This window comes from Eschrichtius robustus, chromosome 13, assembly GCF_028021215.1.
Source record: "Eschrichtius robustus isolate mEscRob2 chromosome 13, mEscRob2.pri, whole genome shotgun sequence".
NCBI classification, from domain to species: domain Eukaryota; kingdom Metazoa; phylum Chordata; class Mammalia; order Artiodactyla; family Eschrichtiidae; genus Eschrichtius; species Eschrichtius robustus.
This window is the reverse complement of record NC_090836.1, coordinates 49,033,317-49,054,949: the sequence shown is the minus strand read 5'-3', so window position 1 is coordinate 49,054,949 and position 21,633 is coordinate 49,033,317. Positions and strand designations below refer to the sequence as shown.

The 21,633-nt window shown below is 40.4% G+C and overlaps 1 protein-coding gene across 2 annotated transcripts in view; it reads left to right on the top strand.

Moving 5' to 3' along the window:
- The window catches only part of LRIG3 (leucine rich repeats and immunoglobulin like domains 3), a 45,795-nt gene extending 24,834 nt beyond the window's left edge, over positions 1-20,961 (top strand). The window contains exons 4-19 of one of the 2 annotated variants that reach the window (XM_068559836.1): positions 2,070-2,201; positions 2,764-2,907; positions 3,944-4,087; positions 4,398-4,541; positions 4,953-5,096; positions 6,045-6,125; positions 7,115-7,186; positions 9,364-9,435; positions 9,952-10,115; positions 12,260-12,580; positions 14,392-14,673; positions 15,659-16,111; positions 16,893-17,051; positions 18,696-18,839; positions 18,930-19,205; positions 20,477-20,960. In XM_068559836.1, coding sequence (XP_068415937.1) covers positions 2,070-2,201; positions 2,764-2,907; positions 3,944-4,087; positions 4,398-4,541; positions 4,953-5,096; positions 6,045-6,125; positions 7,115-7,186; positions 9,364-9,435; positions 9,952-10,115; positions 12,260-12,580; positions 14,392-14,673; positions 15,659-16,111; positions 16,893-17,051; positions 18,696-18,839; positions 18,930-19,205; positions 20,477-20,721 — 2,977 coding nt within the window. In that variant the 3' untranslated portion in view covers positions 20,722-20,960. Of the gene's footprint in view, positions 1-2,069; positions 2,202-2,763; positions 2,908-3,943; positions 4,088-4,397; positions 4,542-4,952; positions 5,097-6,044; positions 6,126-7,114; positions 7,187-9,363; positions 9,436-9,951; positions 10,116-12,259; positions 12,581-14,391; positions 14,674-15,658; positions 16,112-16,892; positions 17,052-18,695; positions 18,840-18,929; positions 19,206-20,476 lie in introns of both variants that reach the window. The other variant, XM_068559837.1, reaches the window with a different exon arrangement.
- The last annotated feature ends 672 nt before the right edge of the window (positions 20,962-21,633 follow it).

Below are 21,633 nucleotides of genomic sequence, written 5' to 3'. Positions count from 1 at the left end.
CTGGTTTCTCCACTTACTGGGGAAAGCAGCACCTGGCATTTGCACACATTCAGGAAGCTGGTCTTCTACTCTGTTGGGTGCCAAACACATGCAAACTCTTGGTGACCCTCTTTTCCTCCTGGGGTGCAAGCACAGACTGGGGGGAACCCAGTTTCCAGGGCATCCTTAGTGTTGGCATGATGATGGCTCAGTGAACTGGTGTGGATTCCCACAGCAGTTTGGAACCGGTAGCTCAGCATTTTTGCGAGAGTGGGAAGTTGCGGGCCTTTCTGGAGGTGCGTCTTCATCTCCAGAAAGTAAGAACTTAATTGCCAAAATTAAGTTGTTTGAATGTTTGAAACTGTGTTTTATGGGACAGCCTTCAGGGATTGCTTTGGGACCAATAGGGACTTACTCTGTGAGGTGGCCTGGGGGGAGTGCTTGGACTTGTTACGTTAAAAGCTCTAGTTTCCTAATTTAAACAGCAGAGAAATGTTATTATAATTAAATGGCATAATATATGAAAAATGCGTAGCATAGGGCTTGGCATCCAATGCCCTCAGCGTTACTAGATTCCATATACATTCCAAGACGGGGATAGATATATAGCCCTGCTTTAAAGGAGCTCACAGTATGGCAGAAAAGACCAACAGCATAAAAAGTGCTGTGTCACACACAGCAGAGGATTTTGTGAAAACACATAAGAGGTGCTCCTAACGCAGGAACCTTCTGTGATGGTGAGAGGCCTGAGAGTTACAGTAATGCAAAAGAACTTAATGAACTCAAAGCACTATACAAATGCAGTTATTGGTAAGAAAGATACACATATGAAATCTCTTTCTAAGTTTTCCCCTTAAGTGAGGGTTTACCTAAAAATGGCAGCACGTGACTTATATGACATACAGAGGTCTACTTAGAGCCTTCGATTGTTTCATTGTTCCTTGAGCTGTAAAGCGAAGACCCTTCTTTGTAGGTGGACTCTGCCATCATCCCAGCCTTTCTCCCTTGACATGTCATTTTTCCCCTGCCTAATAATGGTCTAAAAAGTCCAAGCTACCTGGTCTAATATGACAATTAAGATGGCTTGCACATCAGTTTGGTTCCTGTTTTCTAGCAAGATTGTTGTTTAATGCTGAATCTCCCCCTTGGAAACTGTTGTATTGATGACCTTCTAAAAGCTTTGACTTGGCCTCTTTTTGTTTTATTTTGTTTATCTTTTGTCATTTGTGGTCTAGTATAGTGCTCACCAGTAGAGCTTTCCACGATAGTTGGGATGTTCTGTGTGTGTACTGGCCCGTTTGGCAGATGCCAGGCGCCTATTCAGGACCTGACATGTGGCTACTATGACTAAGGAACTGAACTTTAACATTTAATTTTAATTTAAATGTAAAGAGCCACATGTGGCTACAATATTGGACATCATGGTCTGGTGTTTAAGACAGTTAATGCCAAACTTTTAAAAAATCTAATTGCTCCCAGAGATTATTTAGACTGGTGTGCTCTTATTTTTATAATATTCAAAGCCTTGGAGCATATCCACTGGTTTTGAAGACTATGGCCATGCATTGAAACTTGCTGTTTCCAAAGAAAAAGAGATTTCTCTAGGATGGCTTTTAAAAAGCCCAATCTGAAGAGTATTTTAAGTTCATTGGCACCTGTAGTGTGTATGCTTTCCAAGAGAAGAATTAGAAATGCATTAGGACTCAAGAAGAAAGAATAGGGAACTAACACACCAGTGCCTGGAATGCCAACTTGGTGCTAGTCATTTCATATCCCATTTCATAAAATGATAAGGAAGAAAGACTGTTAACAAAATAACAGAAAGAAAAATCAGTTTAAGTGCATTGCATTTAGATAACCACAGCTGTTAAACACACCCAGATTTATATAGGAAAGCTTTTCATAATTCTAAAATTATGATTTACTATTTAATGCAACATTAAAGTGACTAAAGAGTTGCTTTTTAACGTGCTGTGTAGAACAATCAGTTTTCTAAATTTCTGAAGAACGAGTTAGAAATAGAAGATATTTTTCACCTTTCAGATTGTTGTACCATTAACCCTGTTATCTGTGCTATTCTTTAAATCCAGAGCTGGAAACAAGATTGTGGAAATATTACCTGAACATCTGAGACAGTTTCAATCCCTCGAAACTTTGGACCTGAGTGGCAATAATATTTCAGAGCTTAAAACTGCACTTCCACCCCTACAACTCAAATATCTGTAAGTCGTTTTTAACAGTTTTCACCAGTGATGAAAATATTGTGCTATATTAAAAAAGGAAACAACTTTAAGATAGGGACCAGAACTCTGACCATTTCTTACTGCTGATGGATCAAAAATGTAACTTTCTTATTGACTGGTAATTTTCTGTAAGCCCGAATAACCACAATCTTCATTTTATTCTTAAACTATTGGATTACAAAAATTGAGACATCCTTTGACTGTTATAGAAAAAACAAGTGCTTCTGTAAAAAAATAATCAAAATTAAACCCCTGGTGTATTTCATTAATAAATGAATTTCACAAAAATTGGGTAAGGGTCTCTAACAAATGTTTGTTATCTTCCTATATTTTAGTCACTTTTTCCCCTAGAGATATGTGTGAATCACAGTCAATATTGGCCTGCAAGAGTTAATATTGGCCTAAAGAGTTAATTATTTTAAGTGCCCATTGTTACAAGTGATGGGTAGGTTCTCTGGAGAGTCTTTTATATACAGAGAATACATGCACTTTAACTTCCCGAAGAACCAGAAAGAGAAGCTCATCTTCAGACTTTCAACAGGTATATCAACAGCAACCGAGTGACATCCATGGAACCTGGGTATTTTGACAGTTTGGCCAACACACTCCTGGTGTTGAAGCTGAACAGGAACCGGATCTCAGCTCTCCCACCCAAGATGTTTAGACTGCCTCAACTGCAACACCTGTAAGTAAAATGTCCTCTTAGATTCTGTTTCCTCACCTCCTCTAAACCTTTGGCACCTACCCCCTAAAATCCACAGTGTGGCAGAAGGGGTTTAGAAGCAAGGATGTAACCACCTTTCCTCTGAGAGCTGGAGTTGTAGAATCACTGAGTCAGAAAGAGCCTTAAAAGTCACCCGGTACAGGCTTCTGCCTGACAAGGCAGGTTGGATTGTTCCTGAAAGAGTGAGCAGTGTAATCATTGAACAACCTCCGTACAAAGGCATCATGATGGCAGTGAAGACATCATGGTGACTCTCCACAGCTGTGGATCGTGAGAACAGTACCAATGACTGCAGGGCCCCTGATAGCTTAAGGAGCTGTAAAGCACTGTCTCATTAATAACGGTGGAATAATCTGTGAACAGGCTCCTACAGTATAGTGGTTTTCAGCCTTGGCTGCACATTACAGACACTTGGGGAGCTTTTAAAAATCCCAGTGCCCAGGCCACACCCTAGACCAATTACATTAGACCCTCTGGGGGTAAGATCCAGGCTTCAGTAATTTTTTAAAACTCCGCAGGTGATTCCAGGGTGCAACCAAGGTTGAGAATGACTGCCTTAAAGAGGAAGCATTAAACACAGTACAAATCGTGACAGAGAGGAATCAACTTTTGTAAGCAGTTGAACAGGATAAACTTGACGGCCCTGCTCCTGAATAGACCTCGTGTTTTAATGTGATATTCAGTACTCCCATTCTGGATACTTTAAAGACCAATATTAATGTGTTTACTTCTATAATGAATGGACAACAGTTTGGAAATTGAAGTGCAGTCTGGTGTCAGTATTTGATTATCCCAAAAATACATCACATGTTTCAGAAGGAAATTTACTCACTGCTAGTAAATCAAAATTCTTCTCAATAAAAATGCTTAGAAATGTAAAACATTCTATGTAATTTAACACAGGCTGGTTTAACTATATTGCAGTAATGTCACATTTTATTACTGCTTCCAGAATTTGTCATATAAGCTAACTGTTTAACTATAACATCCAATGTAGTGAACTGAACCGAAACAAGATCAAAAACGTCGATGGGCTCACGTTCCAAGGGCTTGGTGCTCTGAAGTCTCTGAAAATGCAAAGAAATGGAGTGACAAAACTTATGGATGGAGCTTTCTGGGGGCTGAGCAACATGGAAATCTTGTAAGTGCGGGTGATCAATTCCTACTCAGGTGGTATGATCATGGAATGCTCAGTGAGCATTCAGCAGCGTTTATTTGAAATCCTATGTTAAAATCTCATCATTTACAATCTTATAATTTAATATTAAGTTTTGTTTCAGGTAATGTGACTGAGAATTTAATAAGCATAGTATTTTCTGCTGATGTCTTTGTATAACAAAAGCTACACATCTCATGACAATAGGAATATGTAATAGGTTGTAATATGTCCCCTTTGAAGAGTCTAGATAATGAACTTGGGATCCTGCTTTTGATTCTTATTGTAAATGTAGGCAGCTGGACCATAACAACCTAACAGAGATTACCAAAGGCTGGCTTTACGGCTTGCTGATGCTGCAGGAACTTCATCTCAGCCAAAATGCCATCAACAGGATCAGCCCTGATGCCTGGGAGTTCTGCCAGAAACTCAGTGAGCTGTGAGTTGCCTTTTATTCTCCTCAGGTTTGAGAGCAGGAATCATGCCAGAGCATGAGCTTCTTACCACTGATCTGTGAAATTTTCATAACAAAGTTTCCAAGGTGACAGCTTTTTTCACAGGCAAACTAGTCATAGTTTTGTGATAAGTTGAAGCCAGCTCTGCTGTTTCAATTCTGTGGCACATGGGCTAAAGCCATGGTGGTGATTCTCACATAAAGAGAATTTTTTTTTAATTACTGGGATTAGAAATAATGTTTACCTGAATATTATTAAGAAGGCAGAGTTTTAAAATAAGGGTAATTGTGGCAATATATATTACCTGTTTTTGTGTTTTTTTTTTAAACAAATCATTGCACTGAACTGGAAAATAAAAGCTATCGTTTGTTTTTTTGTTCCTTTTTTCTTTACAGGGACTTAACTTTCAATCACTTATCAAGGTTGGATGATTCAAGCTTCCTGGGCCTAAGCTTGCTAAATACACTGCACATTGGGAATAACAAAGTCAGCTACATTGCTGATTGTGCCTTCCGGGGGCTTTCCAGTTTAAAGACTTTGTAAGTTACACATTTTGCTCTTCCTCCATGAACCTAATTGGTTCCTAAATGTGCCCACTTTTCTCCAAGCAGATTTCCTTTGTTATGAAGGAAATGTGTACAGCCTCAGAAGTAGTGTCTTAATCTTTCCCAGATCAGTTTGATTAAGATCGGTCCATTTCATCCGTGTGTGCTTCTTAAAGGGATTAAAAAGGACAGTGGTCAGATTGGTTTGGTGATTGCAGTCAGCCTTCTCAGGATCTCCAGGAAGCTGGTCACTGCTCAAGAGGAAAACAGTTTTAGATCCACTAATTTTTCTTCATAAAAATGCAGATTAAAAATTACCCAGAGCAAAAAAGATATACAAAGGGCAGCAAAGGAAGACGCCTGTTTATCGGACCAGTTATATCCAGACTTAATCTCTGTCCCAAGAGAAAGAAGAGAGAGTTGGATTAAATGGCCTTTGAAAAATCTTTCAAATGTTAATTTTAACGTTGTGCAACGGGCTTTTGATTCTTGCACTGTCAGAAAGTTTTGCTGTGTTCACTGTTCGAAGCATTACATGACTGAAAGACATGCTGTGTGCTTTGGCGAGCTGCTCCTTGTGTGGTTGGAGCAGTGGTTTTAAAATTTAATGTATTTTTCAGACTATTCAAGTCTTTCAGAATTTAGTCATCTTGATAGGGGAGTTAATAGGGCCGGAATCAACTCTACTGATCTCGGACAAAAGTATAAAATGCTGCTGAGGGAGGAGGGCAGGAGGTAAGATCTGTGTTAGGGAGAGAAACAGTTTTCTGTTGTTTTGAAAGGGGCAGAGAGAGATGATATGGGGAGTTATGAGGAATTCTTCCAAATTACATGCCACCTGGGTGGTGATCTTAGCTTTCTAAGCATATCTCTAACAAGAATGCCTGTATCTTTTGTTAAGTACCTGGTACCACTTTTGGTAACTCTCCTTTTTTGAACCAGGGATCTGAAGAATAATGAAATTTCTTGGACCATTGAGGACATGAATGGTGCCTTCTCTGGGCTTGACAAACTGAGGCGGTTGTGAGTATGATGTGCTTCATAATTGGCGTTGCTTTTTGACCTAAACATTTTGGGTTTTGGGGGGGTTTTTTTGGCTACACCACGCAGCTTTCGGGATCTTAGTTCCCCAACCAGGGATTGAACCCCAGGGCCACGCCGAGTCCTGACCACTGGACCGCCAGGGAACTCCCTAAACACTTTGTCTTAATTGAGCTCAGTTCCACACACAAGTTGACATCTTTAAAGAGTTTTAAAATAGGTGCTTAATCTGGTTGCTATTGATTAGATTTTCTTCCTTGGGTATAGTGGTTTTACTTAACACTTGGGTTAGTGCAGCTGACTTTAGTATCCAGATAAGAATTTTAAGTTGTTTTGAGTGCTTAGACCCTTGGGATTACTACTGTGTAAAGGTTAGTGCACTAAGTTCAGCATTTGCAAATGTGCAGTGTTGCACTTCCCTCACAGGAATGTTTAAGTGAAGTGATCAGTGACCAATGATAACACTGCGGTGGGTTCCAAGCAATACAGGATAAAAACATGTTTCTATTTAGCCACAAAATGGCCTTGAAGATGGCTAAATTCTGTGTTTTAGGCAAGCGATCTTCAAATTGACTTCCATTTAGTCCTAAACTTCTGTGGGTGATGAAGGTATCCATGGGGTGGGGGGGTAAGGAGAAAGTCTCCAGTATTACCTGCTTTATTTATTAGTGTTCTGAGACATTTTACTTGGAATAAAGTTTCTACCTCTTTGAAAAATCACTGCTTTGATTTAACCATCAGAGTAACTTCTCAAATACCTATTTTTGCTGGGCTCTCTGTCGAATGCTTTGCAACCATGCTGAACCATATTACTGAAATAGATGGCACGGATAAATTTTTTTAAGGATATCTTGTTTAATTGAAGAAAATAGAATATTCACAAATGATTTAAAAAGCAGTTCTTTTCAGGAGAGTTGCACTCCAAAATGGCTTTTATTAACTGTTCCATTATAATTTTTTTTTTTTTTAAGAATACTCCAGGGAAACCGGATTCGATCCATTACCAAAAAAGCCTTCACTGGTTTGGATGCATTAGAACATCTGTGAGTAGCAGGAACTTAGTTACCCTAAAGGCAGGCTGAAATGGTTATCTACTTATATGTCATGAAAGATAACACAAACTAGTACATAATTTTGTTGGTATCCTCTCAGTACAATAAAATACACACATCTATCCGTCCTTTGTCTACCTACCTACCTACTTATCTGTCTGTATATCTATATGAAAGTATAAGTGTACAGGTGCATATTTCTTTTGCCTTTAAGGGCATTGCTTTACATCACTTTAGGGTTTTCTTTTAGTTATTTCTCTCAAGCAGTGGTATATTTAATTTTTTTTAAAACTACCATTTATCATGCACCCACTGCACATCAGGCATTATGCTAGGTATTTATTTATATTTTCTCATTTAATACTCACGAGAAAACTACTTAATAGCTATTATTATCTTAATTTTTAAGTTAAGATGTGGTGGCTCTGAGGGTTCGTTGATTCCATCGGACAGTTAAGAAGGCAACGCACATCTTAACGCTCAAAAAAGAAGATCCCAGTCCTGGAGAGTGACAGGAGAGTTTTAACACTACTTTGAAAATTGTGTTTATTGTTACTGTTGTTTAATTATGAAGCATACAACCTGTTTTTCCTCCTTTATTCTTTTTCTCGCTCTCTTTTGCAACTAACCTGTAAGTTAGCAGCTGGCAGAAGCAGGGCTCAAACCAGGGCAGCCCCTGCTATCACAGCAGCTCTTGCCTTCACATCTTCTGCCCCCAGTAACTCCTGGCACACATTTCTGAAATGACACTTAGGCACTCGAATATTTTCAGGCACTAGGAGCACAAGCTAACCAGCCTTGATAGAAGTCAAAGCCTGCAGGAGCACAGAGCCAGCTTCTGATAACCGTGGGTGCACGTATATGTGTTCAGTGGGAGTCTGAAGCAGCATAAAGTGTGTCCACCCTGACTATTAAGGAATGCTTATAGCCAAAAGTTGTATTATCTGTTAACCTGGACAGAAGTTATCATGTAAAATACACATTTGCTTGGTACCGTCATTGGTGCTGTGTGTTTAGCTGTTAATCTGTGCACCACCATCTTGCCGTCTTCGCAATGACCCGTTGGTTGCAGGGAGCTCTGGATCGCCAGCCATGCCGACAGGGTAGCAGGGCAGGTTGTAGGGGATAACTGCAAAGCGTCATCTGGAAAGGCGGGCCAGTATTGCTGGGCTCACTGAAACAAATTATTTTCAAAGGGAAACTAGCCAAAAGGGTTTGTCCTCTGACCCATTCCATTTCTGGGAAAGTGGAATTCGTGGATCCGTGGAGCATTAGCCTCTGCTTCAGTTTCCTAAACCTTCGTGACTCTCTCAGCCTCTTTCTGTGCCCACGTTCGGGACCTCGATTCTGTCTTCTGTTGCCACTTGTCTCATTCAAGATCCCTTTTCTCCACTCTGACCCTTTTAAAGGAAAACGGAGTAGTAATCACTGTGGAGCGGACTTTAATCCAGAGCGCTCATAAGCACCAGTTAAAAATAAAGCCAGCCCCACATATTCTCTCATTTTATAAATGTCCTGCCTGAAGTGTTTGTTGGTTTGTTTGTTTTAGTGAGAACCTCTTGTCTGAACACCTACCTGTCTCCCCATGAGTGAGCTGTGTGTGGCAAAATGGGCTAGTGACTGAGAACATAGGTTTGGAAATTGAAAATAATTGAGTTCAAATCTTATCTGTCCCTTTCATGCCAAGCCAAGGTAGTTATACCGTCTGCTTTTGGGTTGATGTGAGGATTAAATGTAATAATGTGTAAACGTAAATCAGTTAACATGGTTGCGTATCATAGAAGGTATTCTATACATGATGGTTTTTTAAAAGCATAATTATAAGGAATTTTATTTCTGCATTTAAAAGTTACTAATGGTTACTAATTTGAATAATAAGAAGTGTAATATAATAGCATGGCAGAACAGCTTAGGCCCTTAAGAGTCAAAAAACCTGTATGTGGTGATATGAAATCTCTCTCACCGTAACAGAACCTGCCTCTGATGCAGATATCCTTGTTCTTGAATCCAAGCTTCCTAACGAGTTCTTCTAGTCACCCCCATTTGTGCATCTCAGCACAGAGAGTGTTTTTGTGGCGAATGGGGTGGCAGCGTGGGCCCACCCTTTGCCTGAAGGCACATAGTGACTATAATTCCCTCTAATGTATTTGATTTGGTTGCTTTTTCAGAGACCTGAGTGACAACGCAATCATGTCATTACAAGGCAATGCATTCTCACAGATGAAGAAACTTCAGCAACTGTAAGCTTTTCTTTTCCTTCCAAGAGTTTCACGTAAAGCATCGAGGGGGAAACTGACGTGGGGTGGATCATCCTGGATTATGTATCTATAGAAAGTGTCTGGCACATTCATCACATCCCTTCACTTTTGTTACCAGAAAGCAAGAGGAGTTCGTTTTTTGTTCCCTTTGTTGAAAAGAGGCGTTTCTTTTTCTTTCTGTTACAAATTGGCGGTTGAAATTTGTGGGACCCAATACAGTACAGTGCCTCATCGTAGTAACCAATTTTCAGTAGTGAGGTATTTTCGGTATATCAGCACTTCTGTCTCTGCTGGTCAGTAAGAACACCACCAACAAAAACAAAACAGTGCTAGTTCCATGTCTGGCATTTGAAGATGGACTGTAGAATATGTAGTCCATGGGATGTGTGTATTTGGTTTCCCCATTCATTGCTTTGTTAATATTTACTTGAGTTTAGGTTATACGTGTAGAAATCTGCATTTCGTACAAAACAAATTGCATGTAATTACTCTCCTCAGGCACTTAAATACATCAAGCCTTCTGTGCGATTGCCAACTAAAATGGCTCCCACAGTGGGTGGCGGAAAACAATTTTCAGAGCTTTGTAAATGCCAATTGTGCCCATCCGCAGCTGCTGAAGGGAAGAAGTATTTTTGCTGTTAGCCCAGATGGCTTTGTGTGTGGTGAGTGGAACTATGGCCTTTGACTTTTCTATTCATTCTTCTTTTTTTTTTTTTCTCCTCCCATTTGTCCAAATAATGGACTTCAATAAATTTATGTTCCCTTAATAAAGCTCTTATTTCTGCTGAGGTAGATGAGAATGGATCTGTGGCTTGCTGATGATCACAGTTTTACTGATGGAAAGAAAAACTTTTTCTATAATTTTTTCTATAACTTATAAAATTGGCATCAGAGTGGTTTGGTAGAAAGAGAATGACGTTGGATCTTGGGAGAACTGAAGGATAGTCACAGCCCTTCTACTTAACTGTGATTCCCTAAATCTCAGTCTTCGCATCTATGAAATGGGAATGCTGCTGTCTGCTCTCCCCAGTTCCGGGGGTTGTTGAGAGGCTCTTGTGAGCTCGACTTAAATCCTGTGCAGATGCTGTTTATGGTGAATAGAAAGAGAAAATTATTAGCTAGTGATTTATAGTCTGCTAAAAATTTTACTATTAGTGGGTAAAAAACATTACAAGTAACAGAAAGTTTGAGTTTATTGTAGATAAATTTAAGGTCCATTGTTTTAGCATCTAAGCATCTCAGCGTTAGAAATTTGCTTACCCAACTTCAGATAGCTAGTTAGCAGATCTGGATCAAAAACCCAAGTTTTCATCTCTCTGGTGCCGTCTTCCGTCTGCTGCGCTACACTGCTGTTTACTATTTGCTGCCGTGGAGACCTTTGTAAAACTAAATGTGCGTACAGAACATGAAATCAAACTTTGTTTGAATTTTAGTATGTGTGTTAAGATATTGCAGAACCTAATTCTACACTGGCCTTTAAAATTTTATTTAAAACTGCTTTGCCTATGATTGTTTAGCTAAGTACAAGAAAACCATATTTTTTTTAGGTTGCAGCATTAAGTGGTGCCAGCGGTTTCTGGAAATAAAACATCTGATGTAGCTTTTGGATCTAAATAAGCATTTGGCATTCATCTGTAAGGGCCTGAGCTATTCCTTTTCCATGGTCTTGATTTCTCAGTTCTGTAGTCTTCAAGATATGAACTCTCTATTACTTTGACACACACACACACACAGACACACACACACACAGACACACACACACACAGACACACACACACACACACACACACACACACACACACAGTCTCTCATATCTATATAGTACCCATAGATTTTTTACCCGATGAGAATTTTAGAATAATCACACAGAAGAAGAAACTATCTTGATTACAGCATGCAGGCGTGGCATTGGAAATTACCTGCATTGCAGTTGTCAGAGGGTCCCCCATACCCCATTCATAAACACACACACACACACGTTATTTTTTTCAGAGCACCCAAATAATACATTTTGGTTGCTTTAAGATGCTTCCTTCTGGGTTTAGACCATCTCTGAGAAACTGAAGTTCAAAAAGGTAACTTTTCCAAAAAGTAACAGAGGACTAAAAATAACTGTTTGGAATGAAAGAGTTGCTTAGCTGTAATTATAACGTAGCTCTGACAGTGTGGCACAGCGACCTGATGGACTGTCCACTCTAAACTCCAGGCTGGAGCCGGGGGCTCACAGGGAGCTTGAGAAATGCTTTTCCTTTCACTACAGGATTGTTTTTTCCTGCTCTACCTAAAAATGACTGGTCTTTTTAATGAGTTCTGTTTTTGGTAAGTGGGGTGTTAATTTGCTGTCTTTAGTGGTATTGCTTATCATTATTCATGTTTGATTTCTTAATTTTGCTGCTTATTTATGAAGAACATGGGGAAAAAATGCAGTTCCTAATAGTAGCATTTAAAGATGGTCCATGAGCCTGGAAGTGTCTTAACCGATTTCTTCTTGTATTTATGTTAAAAAAAAAAAAAAAAAAAAAAAGCACAAGAGGTCTGCAATAAACTGTATTCCAAAATATCAGTTTCCTCCCAGTTAATGATGGATAAATAGGGCTCAGTCTCTAGTTGAAATGAATGAATTACTTTATAAACTCTCTCCCAGTCTGTTATTTTCAACACTGGGACTGCTGGTCCAGCTGTGAAACATACACAGAGGGTAAAAACCTAAGCCACTGTTTGTTTTGAGTTTCTTGGTGTTCAGATCTGAGTAGCATTTGGACTCAAGCTTAAAACTGTTTTGTTTCCTCCTCTCCGTTTTGAACAGATGATTTTCCTAAACCCCAGATCACAGTTCAGCCAGAAACACAGTCGGCAATAAAAGGTTCCAATTTGAGTTTTGTCTGCTCAGCTGCCAGCAGCAGTGATTCCCCGATGACTTTTGCTTGGAAAAAAGACAATGAACTACTGCATGATGCTGAAATGGAAAATTATGCACACCTCCGGGCCCAAGGTGGGGAGGTGATGGAGTACACCACCATTCTTCGGCTCCGCAGCGTGGAATTTACCAGTGAAGGGAAATATCAGTGTGTCATCTCCAATCACTTTGGTTCATCCTACTCTGTCAAAGCCAAGCTCACAGTAAATAGTATGTGATCTGACTTTTCCTTTTGCGTTTAAAGATATGTCTTAGAAACAGAAAGTACCTGGTTTCCTCTCTTTTTTTTTACTGCTAACCCTGTCCTCTGCTCTTATAGTTCTCCACCTAACCCTTCTCACTCCACAGGATTAATAGTCTTGGTTAAGCAAGCAGTTTTTGTGTTGAAGACCCCATACTTAGCATGGTGGGTAACCAAGATGAACCAGACACGTTTTGCTCTGTGAGAGTTCACGATGTACTGGTCTGATGTGGGAGGCCATGAAGTATAGAGTTAAAGGATATCACCTTTTTTTTTTTTTTAAATGAAGTATAGTTGACTTACAATACTGTGTTAGTTTCAGGTGTACAGCAAAGTGATTCAGTTATATGTATTTTTTTCAGATAATTTTCCATTATAGGTTATTACAAGATATTGAATATAGTTCCCCGTGTTATACAGTAAATTCTTGTTGCTTATCTATTTTATGTAAAGTAGTTTGTATCTGTTAATCCCATCCTCCTAGTTTATCTCTCCCCCTCTCCCTTTCCCCTTTGGTAACCGTAAGTTTGTTTTCTGTGTCTGTGAGTCTGTTTGTTTTTTATATGTATATTAGTTTATTTTTTAGATTCCAGATATAAGTGATAATATTTGTCTTTCTCTGTCTGACTTCACTTAGTATGATATTCTCTAGGTCCACCCATGTTGCTGCAAATGGTAATATTTCATTCTTTTCTGTGGCAGAGTAAATATTCCATTGTATATATGTACCACATCTTCTTAAACCAGTTGTCTGTTGATGGGCACTTAGGTTGCTTCCATGTCTTGGCTGTTGTAAATAGTGCTGCTATGAACACTGGGGTGCATGTATCTTTTTGAATTAGAGTTTTCATCTTTTCCAGATATATGCCCAGGCGTGGAATTGCTGGGTCATATGGTAGCTCTATTTTTAGTTTTTTAGGAAACCTCCATCATACTGTTTTCCATAGTGGCTGCACCAATTTACATTTCCACCAACGGAAAGCACACCACCCTTAGCTCAGAGATCTGGGTTTGAACCCTGCCACTCCTGCTTACAGCTGTGGGACTCTCAGCAAGTTACCTAACCTCTCTGTGCCTCCTTTTCCACATCTTTCAGTTAGGAGTAATAGTACCTACCTTATAGAGGTATGATAATTGTTAAATAAAATCATTTGTGTAAAGAACTTAGCAGAATGCCTGGCGTAGAGTAAGTGCTCAGTAAATGCAATATGTGTTAGCTGCTGTTCATAAAAGTATCTCATCCTGTGCTTTGTGTGACAGGTAGACAGTTTTACAGTTTATCATTTAATTGTCTCTTTCATGGTAGAAAATATGATTCATTAATGCATTCATTCAATAAATGGTTGCTGAGGCCTGACACATAGAACAAAAAATTGTGGGACAAAACATGTGTCTAAAGTCATAGTATGTTAGAGCCAGGAGGGACTTAAAAAAAAAAAAGATGGAGTGGTCAGGATAACAAAGAGATAAACTGATTTGCCTAAGGTCTCACAAATAGTTATTGAGGAAACTAAAAAGCGACTGGAACATAGCAGAAGGACCATCAGTCTGAAGCTCAGGTGACCTGTTTCATCCTGACTCCCATCATTTCTGTACCTGTGTAACCTTGAGGGAGTACCTTAATCACTCCATCTCATCTTGCAGTTGGAAATAACCCCTGCCTTACTATGTCAGGGACATTCATAAGTATCAAAAAAAAAAAAAAAAAAAAAAAAGGGAATGAAAATGAACCTCTCAAACTCCAGAATGGTAATTGCCCATGTCGTGTCTCTGATTTCAGTGCTTCCTTCATTCACCAAGACCCCCATGGACCTCACCATCCGTGCCGGGGCCATGGCACGCTTGGAGTGCGCTGCCCTGGGACACCCGGCCCCACAGATAGCCTGGCAAAAGGACGGGGGCACAGACTTCCCGGCCGCGAGGGAGAGACGCATGCATGTGATGCCCGAGGATGACGTGTTTTTTATCGTGGACGTGAAGATAGAGGACATCGGGGTGTATAGCTGCACAGCTCAAAACAGTGCAGGAAGCATTTCTGCAAATGCAACTCTGACTGTCCTCGGTAAGTGGATATTTTCAGATTTTGTGATATATGTTAGTCTTAAATATACCAGCTCACCCAAAGGCCCTAAGAAGCTGTGAGAAGTTGTGTCTGAAGTTGAGAAGGTGAGAGATGATCCACAGGACACTGCCCTTTCCTGGAGGGGACAATGGCTTCTCAGAAGCTTTGAAGTCGCGAGTGTATTACATCTTCAGGCCTGTGGCCGGTGAAATGAGTCTGCTCCCTCCCTTGTGAGAAGGGGGAAAAGTAAATGCTTTGATGCTTTCCCTTTTGCAGGAGTCACCTTTCTCTGCTCTTTCCATCATGCAATCTCTACTAAAAGTCTTAACAATATAAAGAATATAAGAAAATAAGTGTATAAACAAATGGAAAGGGCCCTAACTTTTTTCTCAGCCTCCCATAACCACTGTGGAAATCTGAGTTCATCTTTTATCATTTACCTAAACAGATGCTTTTTAAAAATGTGAGCATGTTAATCATTTGTGTATCTTTGAAAGAGTAAATCAGAGTAACCTATGAACACCAAATAATAAAAGTAAATTATTTTCAGAATTTTAATATAGGCTGGGACATCTAGCACTAGAAAGTTTCCCTTTGAAAATGTAAACATTCTGATTTTTTTCATCCGTCAACGCACAGTTGTGCTTGAAATTATTTTTATACATTTTCTAATTCTAAAGAATGTCTAAAATGTTTTGCTTTGCCCCACTCCCACCATTCCCCAGCCTTGCCAAGAGTCAGACAGACTGAGAGAAAGGAATAGTAAATATTATCCTTAACTGATGTTATAAGTAAATGACAGCCAAATGATGAAATGAAATCCCAGATGTTGTATACATGTTTAGGGTCTTAAAGAAGCATGGACGTGAGGTTGTGGGAGAATACAGTTTTCAGCTCCCATTTGAATAAATTTAAGCGCGAGGTCTTAATGCTGTGCGAACCCTAATTTCATGTCGGAGATTAAAAACATAACTTGTCATTTCAGAGACGCCATCATTTTTGCGGCCCCTGTTAGATCGAACTGTAACCAAGGGGGAAACGGCCGTCCTGCAGTGCATCGCGGGAGGGAGCCCTCCTCCCAGATTGAACTGGACCAAGGATGACAGCCCTTTGGTGGTTACTGAAAGGCACTTTTTTGCAGCAGGCAACCAGCTGCTAATCATTGTGGACTCTGATGTCAGGGACGCCGGGAAGTACACATGTGAAATGTCTAACACCCTGGGCACCGAGAGAGGCCACGTGCGCCTCAGCGTGATCCCCACCCCCACCTGCGACTCCCCTCAGCTGACCGCCTCCTCACTGGACGATGATGGATGGGCCACCATGGGCATCGTGATCATCGCGGTGGTTTGCTGTGTGGTGGGCACGTCGCTCGTGTGGGTGGTCGTCATATATCACACACGGCGGAGGAACGAAGATTGCAGCATCACCAACACAGGTGTGTCGACAGAAGCCCGGCACAGGGTGCAGGAGTCGTGTGTGTGCTTATGGTCCCGCCGTGATTTCCTTCTGAGTGCGCGTCTCACAGTCTCAGGCCGTGTCACGAGGGTGACTCATTTGTTTCAAGCTGCAGAACTACGGTTAGCTAAAAATAACACCTTGGCCCAAAATGAAGCTGATGGTTAAAGATGAGTGCTTTCTGTCAAGACCTCATCAGAATATCCTGTTGGCTATGAGAGACAGTCCAAATCACAGCGTAAACCAGTCTGACCCTGTCACAAGCTGGTGATGGGGGACCAGGAACAGCCCTTCAGTCATGAGGCTTACACTCCGCCGTCGTTTTTCATTTTGTCATGTGTGAGCATGCGTGCATGTATGTGTACAGGCATCTAGGGAAGATTCTAGTTATTGGTGGGAGAGGGACTTTGACTTATATGTGCAAAACTCCTACATCAGTGAATAATATTAAGTTGGGAATATGGCAGAAATCAAGCTTAATTCAAAACCTTAGATATGCTCTCATGAAAATTACTTTTACCTTTGTCAGCATTTGTTGTTTTTGAAATTTGGGAGGAATATCCCACAGGCCATAAAGTAGAAAGTCAGCTCAGGCGCCCCAGAGCAGCAGAGCCCTGGTTTGCCTTACATCAAGATGGTTTTGCAACAGTCGATTGATTCGATTTGCACCGAAAACCAAACAGAACGTACCATTCATAAGGGAAGCCCGTGTGGCATTTACGATCATTCTTGGTTAATGGAATGCTGTTGTTTGATTCCAGATGAGACCAACTTGCCGGCTGACACCCCGAGTTATTTGTCATCTCAGGGAACATTAGCTGACAGACAGGATGGGTACGTCTCCTCAGAAAGTGGAAGCCACCACCAGTTCGTCACTTCTTCAGGAGGCGGATTTTTCTTACCACAACACGGCAGTAATGGTACGTGCTTAAAATGAACGTGGGCTGTAGTTGTTTTGAAATAACCCAATGGAAAGTTCAAATATAATATTAATTTTCACAAGAAATTGATACCCCCATATATGGAGGGCCCTGGCCCAAAATCACTAGCAAAGCTGAAATTAGATAGTTATGCCCTTCTCTTAAATACTAGAAAAATCTTTGTTTCTAGCAATAACAGAAGACAAGTAGGTTAAATAAAATTTAATTCCTCCAGGCGATGTAATACTTCCTTTACGTTGTAAATGTTCTTTGGCCCTGAATGTTCTTCTTACTTAAATGACATTAACTGGTTTCATGTGTGGTCTTAAAAAGTCAAAGGATTTAAAATCATTCTGTTAGAGACATCTAATACTGACTCTCACTTTAAGAACTGTATTGTTTAAAGAATAATAAGGAGGCAGCGTAATACAAGGGCATCAGCTTGGTTCAAGACCCACTTCTGACACTCCCTGTGTGACCTTGGGCAGCTATAATCCTTCCCTATTAAGTTGTTGTGAACTTTAAATACAATGATAACGGAAAATGACACGTATTAAGGGCTCAGTAACTAGCAGCCAGTGACATTATTCTCAAACATCTTACCATCTTTTCCCACAAACGTTGATTGACTATCTGCTCTGTGATGGACTCCGTAGTTGGGAGGGAAGAATATTTGTTTTCAGTTTCACAGTTTAGTCAGTGGTGAGACAAAAAATTGCACAAATAATTGCAAAGTGCTTGGCAAGGCAGTGATAGAGGGTGTAGAGATAGAAGATTTGAGCAAAAAAGCTGTAGTCCCTGTTAGACTCATTTGGCTGCAAAGAGCAGAGGCCCAAGCTCATTCAGCTGGAGCAGGGTTTACTGAAAAGATGCTTACAAAAGTCTAAAGGGACAGAACTGGAGCATAGTAGTGCCGTGTCGCCTGGATGCTGGGGCTGGAGATTGGTCCCCCCTCAGAGCAGCCCTAGAGGCCACTAGCATTACTGAGTCACATTCTGCACACTTGGCTTCTCGCTGAGACCACCACCCACCCTCCAGCTGCCCAGTTCTTGCTGCCCAGGCACATGGTCCATCGTGGCATCTCTCACCCTCATGACGTCTCTTGTCCTTCAGCTGCTGTGTCCACTACTAACCAGCATATCATTTCTGGGTCATTTAGCTCAGATACTCACGGATACGTTTTTTTCGGTTTGTTTGTTTGTTTTTTTGGCCGGGCTCATCTTTGAGCTGGCCATTAAGAGGTCATTGGTTAAATGCCAATGCCTTATCTTGGTCATCAGTGACTTTCTGGAGGAAGCAGGCAGTGCTCGTGGCATCATGTGGTTCAGACCATGGCTGCTTCAGCTGCAGTGTCCATACACAGATCAGTGTCTCTTGGAAACTAGGTGGGGCCAGCAACGAGGTTAGCTCCAGTTCAATGGTTAATCAAGCCCTCCTTTAGTAAGACATCACACATTTACTCAGTTACTAATCCATAGGCATCAATAGATTTTGAAAAAACTCTACCATAAATTTCTGCTTCCTTTGTATAATAGTCTGTCTAAACTTTTCATCTATAAATATGGAAAATGTCAAAAGTGGAGAGAGACTGTTGAATGGTACTTGAACAAAATTGGTTCAGTGACTAAGATGTGGTTTTTAAAGGGACATGCCACATTGACAACAGCAGTGAAGCCGATGTGGAAGCTGCCACAGACCCGTTCCTTTGTCCCTTTTTGGGACCCTCAGGCCCTGTGTATTTGAAGGGGAGTGTGTATGGCTCAGATCCTTTTGAAGCCTATCATACAGGTATGTGGTTTTCTTATCTGAGTTCCGTTTCCTGGAGAGACGTCCAGAAGCATTAACTCTGTCTCCTGATATTGTCCCCAAATTTAAAAGGTTGTGGTCCTGACCCAAGAACAGCTTTAATGGAACACTATGAGCCCAGTTACATAAAGAAGAAGGAGGGCTACCCGTGTCCTCATCCTTCAGAAGAATCCTGCGAGCAGAGTGTCAGTGATACAGGGTGGCCTTCCCATGTGAGGAAGTTACTCAGCTCTTCTTACTCTCAACACGAAGGACCTGGAATGAACAACTTATGTCTGAACAAGTCTTCGGCAGATTTTAGTCCAAGTCCAGAGCCAGCATCGGTTACTCTGAGTAAATCTTTCATGGGTAAGTTTATTAAATTATTAGACACCTTGACTCAGGACCCACATTCCAAGTTGCATGCGGGAGAGCCATGAGAGCTTTGAATGCCAGACTGGTGAAAAATAGTTTTTGGTGGTGTTTTTTGGTTTGTTTTTCTTTTTAATGATGCTGTCGTGACATCGTATTAGCTAGTATCTTTGTTTCTAAAAGCAAAGGCAGATGTGGGGATTTTACTTGATTATGTATTTAATCCAGCGCTAAGCCTTAGGAACTTTCTGGGCAACTCTGTGTGTGGCATCATCTAGAAGACAAGAGTTTTGGAAGTGACTTAGGAGTGCAGTTTGTCAGTCATGTGGAAAAAGTGGTTTTGGGCTACAACAGCCTTTGGGGTGGAGTTGTGTGCACAGCATGGCTGTGGTTTGGGATGTCTGGTGGCTTATAATTGAACTCACAGTCAGAGGGCAGACGGCGTCCTACCTGGCAGCAGCTGCTCATCAGCCAAGCTGGACCACCTCCTGCAAAGGAGGCTGTCAGAGCCCTAAAGCCCTCGGTAGTGCTGGTGGACACTGGCTGGCGCTGAGGTTCATTTGTGGATTTTTTAGTCTAGTGCATGGGGACGATGGGATGGAAGAACTGAGATCATCTTTTCACTGCATGGAAATATGGAAAAATGAACCACAACTTTTTTTTTTTTTTTTTAAATAGAATTTTAAAATATTTTACCCAGCTTTTAAGAAATTTCATGTTTTGTCCTGGTATAATTTTTCATATTCCTTTTTGAAAAAATGAAAATAATATCTTTTACATGACTGAGGCAAGAATTGGAGTCAATGGAATAATAATTTGCTACTAAGGAAGAAAGGGCAAGACATACGGGTTGTTTTGAGAGAAATGTGCTATACTCAGGAACAGTTGACTTGTACGTTACTATCCAGATGCGCTTTGTGGAGAATTGGGAACTCTCGATTAATACAGCTAGGACTCGGGAGGACTTCTGTTGGGGGACTTCATTGCTCCATGATGAATGTTACCATAAGTCCTGAGATGTGGTGAAGAAGGGCTGCTTGTATTCAGTGGATGTGTGTGTAAGAGGGGCACACATGCCCTCAGCTCCGTTCTGTAAGGTCTTTCTCCATAGCACAGATATACAACCATACACCTGAGTCCCATAATGTGGACTTGTAGAACGTCCGTGGGGTACTCACATTCATGGGGGAAGATGCTTCTTCATTTGAAATGCATTTTGTTGATGGCTCCAAAAGGCCCCATATGCTCAAGGGGGTTCTTTCTTTCAGGAACATTTGGAAAGCCGCTGAGAAGACCTCACCTGGATGCCTTTTCAAGCTCTGGACAATCATCAGATTGTCAGCCAAGAACCTTTCACTTGAAAGCTCGTTCTTCCCCGAACTTGGACTGTGAGTCCGAGGAAGATGGGAAAGAAAGGACAGATTTTCAGCAAGAAAATCACACGTGTACCTATAAACAGGCCTTAGAAAACCACAGGATTTCAAATTTTCCGTCTTATGACTTGGACACATAGACTGAATGGGACCAAGGAAGAGTTCTAACATACTACCTCAAGTGGACTTTTATTTAAAAGAGAGAGAATCCTATGTTTTTAAGTGGAGCTATAAATTTTAAAAGGATAAAATGTCTTATTTATACCGATGGACCAAAATTACAAAAAGTTATAAAAATTTTATACTGGGAGTAACTTTCATATAAGAATACCTTTTAAAACTATTTTACTATTTTATAACTTTGCTTTATGCAGAAAATATCTTATGTAAATCAATGGTATAAATCCATGACTATTTTATGTATTTTTATAATGCCAGATTCCTTTTTATTGAAAATGAGTACTAAAGCATTTTAAACAGTAACTGTCTTGTACGTTTTTTGAACAGAGGCCACTTCATTTTATTTTGCACATTACATTTAATAAATGTGTCATTTTGATCCCAAGCCCCATCTAAACAAGAACAATCTTTATTGTTTTCAACACGTTTTAGGCTTAATGATTTCATATTATCATGTCTCACGTTGGTGAAAATTACATTCAGCACGTTAAAATATGAGCAAATGATCATTCTTCGTACCTCCCAGGGTGGTTGTAATACAGACTCAAACCAGATTAGTGTATGTGAAAGCACATTGTAAATGAGAGCTACAGAGATCTGAGGTACATTAATTTATTTCTAACTTCTACAAACGAAAAGATGTGTTGTTGTAGTCCGGTGTACTATAGTACAACCACCATTGCTGAAATCACTGCTCACGCCACGTTTCCTTAATTATAGTAATGCTTTATGTCGTCTAATGCTTTGTGCTTTTCCAAATAGTTTCACATCCACCATCCCTTTAATTATAACAAGAGTGGTTTATTGCGCCTTTCTATTGTTAAAATGTCTAGAGCAGATGTGGTGTTCATCCTCTGTTCCAGGTTATAATG